This window comes from Tinamus guttatus, unplaced genomic scaffold (genome assembly GCF_059628265.1).
Source record: "Tinamus guttatus ecotype Peru unplaced genomic scaffold, ASM5962826v1 Tinamus_guttatus_pri_ptg000332l, whole genome shotgun sequence".
NCBI classification, from domain to species: domain Eukaryota; kingdom Metazoa; phylum Chordata; class Aves; order Tinamiformes; family Tinamidae; genus Tinamus; species Tinamus guttatus.
The window spans coordinates 674,960-682,748 of record NW_028288866.1 but is presented as its reverse complement, the minus strand read 5'-3'; the positions used below and the strand labels follow the sequence as shown (position 1 = coordinate 682,748).

General features: G+C 57.0%; 1 protein-coding gene across 3 annotated transcripts in view; it reads right to left on the bottom strand.

The window, feature by feature from the left end:
• Nucleotides 1-6,159: 6,159 nt before the first annotated feature.
• Nucleotides 6,160-7,789, bottom strand: part of KAZN (kazrin, periplakin interacting protein) — a 103,156-nt gene continuing 101,526 nt past the window's right edge. For all 3 annotated transcript variants that reach the window (XM_088529562.1, XM_088529564.1, XM_088529563.1), the window contains 2 exons: nt 7,012-7,062; nt 6,160-6,336 (listed from right to left, as the gene is read on the bottom strand). In XM_088529562.1, the coding sequence (XP_088385688.1) occupies nt 6,169-6,336; nt 7,012-7,062 (219 nt within the window). In that variant the 3' untranslated portion in view covers nt 6,160-6,168. The remainder of the gene's footprint in view (nt 6,337-7,011; nt 7,063-7,789) is intronic.

Sequence of the window (7,789 nt, the reverse complement as noted above, 5' to 3'; positions counted from 1 at the left end):
CTGCCCAGCAGAGCCTTTGACGACACCGGCCCACGGCGCCACGCAGATGCAGACCGTAATCCCAAGCGAACCTCCTGGTTCGCCGGCACCGCAAGCGGCGTCCCCTTCCCTGGGGAAACCCCCAAGCCTCCCTGTCCAGGGCTCCTTCTCCCATGCCGCCCGCTCCGGTGGCGGGTGTGAAATCATTGGGGTGATAGGACCGGACTGGCCTCGCTGCCAGCCCTCCCTCTCCTGCCTGAGCACGTTACGGATCAGTCGCTCCCACAAAACACACTGAGAAGAACGGAGCATTTTCCTAAGACAAGGACGAGCAAGCGAGCACTGTGCTCACGCTGGAAGGGCGCAGCAGGAGCCAGCCCCGCAGACGGTCACTGCCATTTACTTCATGAGAGCGTCGCACTTCTCTTTTTTGAAGGGAAGTTTCCAAAAGCAGCGGCTTGCTCGGCCTGTTGGACCTCCCCAACGACTCCCAGCACATCCAGCTGGCACCTCCAGCCTGCCGTGATGGGATTTAAGCTCCTAAATCACCCCTGTGCTTATGAGTTTCATGAAGATTCCTCTCCAACCAGGGAAATCTGACTTACAAGTGTGCTTCTCGGGTGAGTTATCTCCTATTTTGGCTGCCAGGAGAGCACTTGGCTTAGCAATAACCATGGCACCGCGATGTCCACTGTGAAAGACAGGACCTGCTCCCCTCTGTGAGCCTGGGATCAGACAGGTAGGTCTGACATCCCTTGGTGCCGCCTGGAAAAGCCAAGGCAGCTTCCAAACAGTCTTTAGAGTCAGGTTTAATGGTATAACTTGCATGATAGATTTTATGTAAACAGCTCTGTGTGTCCCTGCTTGAGCAGGGGGTTGGATTAGATGATCTCCAGAGGTCCCTTGCAACCTCAACCCTTCTGTGATTCCAAGGAGACAGGACGGTGAGGAGCAAGGAGCCAGCACCTGACGGGGAACCCCAGGGAACCCCAAGGCAACCTGAGGCACCACTGTCTCCCTAGGCCTCATCTCCAACGCTGCCATCTCCCCGTGGCACCTAATGCCTATGAGGAACGCGACACATATAGTGCCCGCAGGACTACATATATTTATACCCGAGGAGTACAAAAGAGAAAAAAAAAAAGAGGAGTACAGAGGTGCTTACTCACCGTGAGCAGCCCGCATGGTGCTCCTCTCCCCCGCGCTGCCCCTCGGCCCTTCCCGGGCGCAGGAAAAACCTTTGCTCCGGTCGCCGTGCATGCCGGGCCGGCGCTGTCAATGATTTACCTCAGGCAGCGCCACGGCCACCGCCTCGGCCGGCCTCGCTGCGCCAGGCGCATCCGCGCGGGGCCAGGCCCGCTGGGCTCATCCACCCCGCCGGGCTCATCGCGCCGGGCCGCGCGCGGCAGATAAATCATCTCTCTGGGTTGCTTCATGCTGGAAACACCCGGTAACCCTTCCTTTTTGGCGCCCACCTACAGCGATTGCTAAAGGTGAGCGCTCCTCTTGCCGCAACCGGCCGGTGATTCAGGCAGCGCCAAGGGGCGCGAGGAGCCTCCTCGCACAACGGCAAAGAAACAAAGTCTGCCCCGAGAGACGGCACGAGCAGCCAGCGCCTGTTACAGCCCCTGCGGCGTCGTCACCCATCGTACCGGCCACAGTGACAACATCTGCAGAGCCTTAATTGGGAATGTGGGGCAGGCACCCATTAGCCTCCACTCTCCTGTTAACGACTTTCCAGCCTCTCTCTCTCCTCATAATTTCATTAGAGCCATCAGGACAAGCTTTCTGCGAGCCCATAATGGGCCCTGACGAGGAGCCCTCGCGAATAGAGACATTTCCATTTACTTGTGCTCGTAACGCACTTAACGGGGCTTTAATAAATCATGGGGGGAACACGCACTCGGTCAGGCAGGGATAAGGAGGAGTTTTCCTTGGAGCGGGAGGGTCTGGTCACCTTTCCAGGACCCTCCTTGTGCACAGCCAAAACGCACCACGCTGATGAGGAAGCAAAGCAGAGATGTGGGAAGTTTGAGCTAGAGAAGGGACTCGAATTTCCAGCCTGCCCTGTGCTACGAGACACTCCTGTGACTTCCAGGAACTCATGTCTTGCACATGGCAGGGAAAAAGAGAAGGAAGATTACTGGACAACTTTAGCCCAGGAACAGGCTGAAGGAGCCTCCGTGCACTCCCCAGGGGCCTTCAAGGCAAAACCTGTTGCAAAGAGGACTTGAGCTTCCCCCATTGCTTCTTTCCAAACTTACGGAAGGTTTAAAGTTATCCAACTCTCTCCCATGCAGCGTTTGAGAGAGAAAACAAATAAATCCCTCCTGCGAGCAGGGATTTTGATCAGTGGGTTTGTCACGCGGAGCATCCCTGCTCTGCAGGGCGAGGATGCTCCGACATTCCTGCCTCCCCGGCCACTTCCCCTCACAAGAACTTTTCCGCCCATGTAATTAAGCTCATACTGAAAATCCAGGGCAGATGAACCGCTTCCAGCTCCAGGAGAGCCAGGAGGTTTCCTCCTGCCCCCGCAGGACGCGGTGTTGCCACCTCCGTCCCTCTGCGCAGGACGCGGCTCCGGCCCCGTCACTTTCCAGCCAACAGACAGGGCTTTTCCTTTCCCCCTCCAAGCAGCTGCCACCGCAGCGGGCAAAGAGTTTCCACAAATCCCCGGGATCGCGATGGAAGGGATGCGCAGAGCCGCAAACGCGCCGACCTCGGTTCCGTTCACGCCTCCCGCGCGACCCACAGAGGTTTCGGCGTCTTCGTTCGCATCTGAAACGGGCTCCGCGGGGCGCCGGTTCCGAGCGGGGGGCCCCGGTGCCGCCTGGCCCGGGGGGCGGCGGGCACGAAACCTCCGCTGGGTTCCGGGGCCGGTCCCGGCCCCGCCGGACACCCCTGCCCGGGCCCGGCTCCTGCGGCCGCCCCGGGGACCCCCCGCTCGTCCCGGAGCTCCCGCAGGGCCCGGCTGCGCTGAGCCCGACCCGCTCCCGCTCCCAGTCCCGCTCCCTTCCCTGAGCCCGACCCGCTCCCGGACCCAGTCCCAGTCCCTTCCCTGAGCCGGTGTTGGTGCTGTCCCCGGTCCCGGTCCCGGTCCCCGTCCCTTCCCTGAGCCCGACCCGGTTCCAGTTCCTGTCCCTAACCGAACCCGCACCTCCCTCCGGCGGCGGCTCCGAAGGCTCCGGCGCGGCGGCCCGGGAGCCCCTCCCCGGGGCGGGGCCTGCGCGGCCCGCCCCGGTACCGGTACCGGCTCCAGGGCCGGCCCCGCCCTGCCCCGCTCCCGCCCCGCTCCTGCCCCGCCCCGTCCCGGTCCCGTCCCGGTCCCCGCCGCGGCAGCTCCCGGCGCTGTCGCCGCTGCCCGGGGCCGTTCGGGAGCGGCTCCCGCCGCGACCCGGCTCAGCCCGGCCCGCTCTGGCCGGGCCTGCGGGGCGGCCCCCGCGGTGCCGCTCGCCGGGCGCTCGCACGAGGGCAGCAGCGCCGCGACCGGCGGCCCCGGACACGGGGGCGGCGGGGCCTGCGGCGGGGCCCGGTGTGGGGTGCAGCGAGGCAGGTCGTGGGGTGCAATAGGGGTATGTGGTGGGGTGCAATGGGGCAGGTCGTGGGGGGCAGCGGGTCATGCGCTGGGGACTGCAGGGGGCTGCGATGCCCCTGGCCGGTGCTGCTGAGCAGACTGCGGGGAGCACTGGGCACTATGGGGTGCAGCGAGGTGTCCTGTGGGGCCCGGCGGGTGCTGTGGGACAAACCGTGGGTGCTCTGGGGTGCCCAGGACGTGCAGCCAGCCCTGTCCACGGCAGCCGCGCGTTTGCATGCACCTTTGCAGCGAGTTTGCATGCATCTTTGCAGCGGGCTTACACATCTTTATAATTTTGCATGCATCTTTGCAGCGGGTTTGCACATCTTAATAATTTCGCATGCATCTTTGCAGCGAGTTTGCACGTGTTTATGGTTTTGCATGCACCTTTGCAACGCGGTTGCACATCTTTATGATTTTGCACACACCTTTGCAGCAGCCTTGCACGCCCTTTTACAACAGGCTTGCACACACCTTTATGCGTCGCTGGCCCTGCCTGTGTTGGTAGTTCAGCCCATAAATAAATATTTGCCGAAACCAGCTCCAAGCGGCGCGCGCTGCAGTGCCCTGCGCTTATCTGCACCCGCTCCACAGTTATAATTAATGCGACAGTTAATTCCCGGGAATTGCAGAGTATAACTTGGGCTAACACTGCTTGATAGCCGCTGCCTTCCCGCTCGGCCGGCTTTTACGGGATGCTCCATCCCTGCATCCCTCCATGTCCAGCTCCACATAACACCCCTGCCACCGCGGCGATTAAAGCACATGGCATCCGGGCATACTTTAAAATAAGCTTTATTTAGATTTTTTATAATTTTTATATTTGCATCCATGCCTTCAAGGTATCTCCCCCCCAACTCACGTGGGGAAAAAGTTAAATCTAGTGTTATCCATAATCCATATGCTATTTTTCCAAGTTCTCTTTTTTAAATAAATCATCCTCTTAGTATTTTTTTTCTTTTTTAGAATTATTTCCTAATTTACAAAAAAAAAAGCAGAAGTGAAAAGGAAATTAACAGCAAGGAGATTGCTCATTGGTTCTGCTCAGACGATATTTTAAAATATAAAAACGCAAGGAGAGGAAAAAAATAAAAGGAATGTATAAAAATGCTTCTCTGCGGAGAAAGATGTCACAGGGCGACGCTCTCCCCCCGGCGCCCGGCTCGGATTTGGGAGCCGCTTTGGAAAGCGGCGCCGGGACCCGGCCGCCCGGTGGCTTCTCCGCATCATCGCGTTAGCAAGGATACACAGCATGACAGTGTCGGGTTTTAGTTTTGTAATTTAAGACAAAAACGCCCCTTTCAAACAGGGTGCGCTTAGGAGAATTAGGGAAAAAAATAATACACTATTATAGCATTATTAAATAATCTTAATACTTTTTTTTAAGAGCTTAAAATTATATTGTAAGCATTAAAGCGTAAGGTACTTATCTGGTGGTGAGCGGAGAGCGGCGCGTGTTAGTGGGGGAAGCTCGGGGGGATTCATGGAGCCGGGGGGACGGAGAGGCCCGAGCCCCACGCTGGGGGGGCCCCTAAACTGGGGGGGAAATCGAGGAAATCCCCGCGGCTGCGGCGGGTGCGAGCTGATATTCCGGGAGCCGCTCGGATACCCCTGCGGATTTGGGGAGGGATCGCCAAGCAGCGCGAGGGGGGGAAAATGCCCAAAAAATAGAGAGGGGAGGGAAAAAAGCGGCCGCTGGTGCTGGGCCCCCGCGGGTGGGATCCGTCGGGAATCGCCGCTCCGGCTTTGCCCACGCCGCTTCTTCCGCCCCCGTTTTCCCGTGCGCAGGGACAGGCGGCTCCCGCCCGGCGCGACGCTACAGTACGGAGCCCCCCCCGCTCCCTCCCAACCAACGTGGAAAAATAGAGATTCCAAAATTTGCGCAATAATTTAGTTAGAATAGCTCCTCTGGATTCTGTGCAAATAAATTAAACAACAAAACGAAAGTTAAAACAATTCCTCCAGACTGACAGGCAGCAAAAAGAGCCCAGTTGCCTCCTCGGGGTTTGGCCAGGAAGACAGCGTATGGAACGAGACCTTTTTTTCCTTTTTTTTTTCCTTTTTTTTCCATGTTCAGGTCTCTCCATCCGGGCAGCGCCTGCTGTTCGTGATCCCCATGGGCAGCCAGATGCGCCGTCCTCGCCGAGAGCCGGCGCCGGGCTCGTGCCGCGCGGACCATGCGCCGCCGCGGCGGGCTCAGGAGCGTGTGGGACAAGAGACGTCACAAGCACAAAGTGCACGATATTTCTGTTATTTACAGGTACACAGCAGTCCTTCAAGTTTCAAGTTTTGTCAAAAGGGGGAGGAAAACGAACAACAACAGCGACGACAAAAAAATCGGAGCGCCCAAACAAACAAATCGAAGCGACGACGGAGGGCAGAGTTACGGGAACAAAACCAACAAAAAAAAAAGGAAACAACCCAAAATCCCTACGGAAGCGAGTTACAACACAGCCGCATTGCTCCAAGGACGACAGTGACCATGTCCACGCGGGCTCACGCGGAGGGTGTACACGGGCTGGAGGCTCCCGTTGCTTTCCGGGCTGGATACGTCCGCGCGCGGACACTCGGCACAGGCGCCGGCAGCCGCCGGGAGCTGCCGGCCGGGAAGGGGGTCACCAGTCCGCGTCCTCCTCTATGTAGTAGTCGGGGGCCGTCCCGTCAAACAGGCCGGGGTCTAGCGACTTGCGCTGCTTCCCGCGGGCGAACACCCTGGAGATGGAGCCAAAGCCCATCTTCTCTTTCTTCTTTTTTCGTTTTTGGTCTTCGAGGTCCTCTAGAGACTGCGGGAGGGGGGACAACAAAGAGTGAGGATGGAGAAGGAGAAGGAAATGGATAAGGAGGTGGATGGAGGAGAGGGAAAAGGAGGAGATGGTGAAAGAGATGGAGAAGGAGAAGGAGATGGAGAAAGAGATGGAGAAAGATGAGGGAAAAGGAGAAGGGAAAGAGGAGGAGGAGAAAGATGGAGAAGGAGATGGAGAAAGATGGAGAAAGATGGAGGAGAAGAGAGGAGAAGGAGATGGAGAAAGATGGAGAAACAGATGGAGAAACAGATGGAAATGGCAAAACAGATGGAGAAGGAGAAGGGAAGGAGATGGAGATCGAAGACGGAGAAGACGATGGAGGATAAGAAGGAGAAAAAGAATGAGGGAAAAAGATTTGAGTGTCTCCAGCAAACGGGAAGGAACTGCCATGCTCCAGACCCTTTCCAAAAAGCATCAACCACCCAAACACCACTGGGAACTTTGCTGCTGAGTTTTCCTGTGACCCCCCAGGATGACAAGCAGTGGGATAAAACACGGTTATTCCGTAAAACGCCAAGCTTGGGCAGTAGGAGCAGATTTGGACAGGGGGCCCTGGGATATATATTCAGACTAACTCGGACTGCCCTTGCAAGACAGTCACGAGCAAAATGTCACGTAACAGCAGAGGGATTGGAAAGGGGAGCTGCTTCCTACCTGTACAATTGGGTTGTGCAAGTTTTTCTGTACCGGACCAGGACTATCCCCCTACCAGCAGAAGGAGACAGATCAAATTGAAACAGCGTAAGCACAGCGCCGGATCCCACACCACTGGAGCAAAAACAGCCCTTGAGTCAAGACAATTTTGCACAGAATCCCTGTTTTTAGGGCAAAGTAGCATGAGACATTACTGGGTTGTTGGCAGTTCTTTTGGGGAGGAAGATTTGGGACAGGGGCAACCAAGTGAGGGCAACTCTCCCCTTCTGGGGGTTTTTGTTTACCCCTAGAAACATGGGGGAAAAATGCTGTTTTTTTTTTTTTTTTTTTTTTTTTTTTTACCCTGAGTGACTCAGTTTAGATAAAAACAATTAAATCATCTGGATTTTTATCCTAGGTTGAACCTTTGCTACCTTCCCCCCAGCAGATCTTCCCATGAACCGATCCTCCCTTTAGCCCCATGCAGCCCCAGGCTCCTGCCCAGGCCACAGTGGGGACAGGCCGAAAGGCAGTGTCACAACAGGGACAGCGGGCAGGGAGTGCTGCTGCCCTTGGAGCACACGTTAGGATCTGCACCTTGGAGTGCATGTCATGATCTGCACCTTGGAGGACACGTTAGGGTCTGCACCTTGGAGCATGCGTTAGGATCTGCACCTTGGATCATGTGTTAGGATCTGCACCTTGGAGCATGTGTTAGGGTCTGCACCTTGGAGCATGTGTTAGGATCTGCACCTTGGAGGACACGTTAGGGTCTGCACCTGGGAGCACCCAGTAGGGT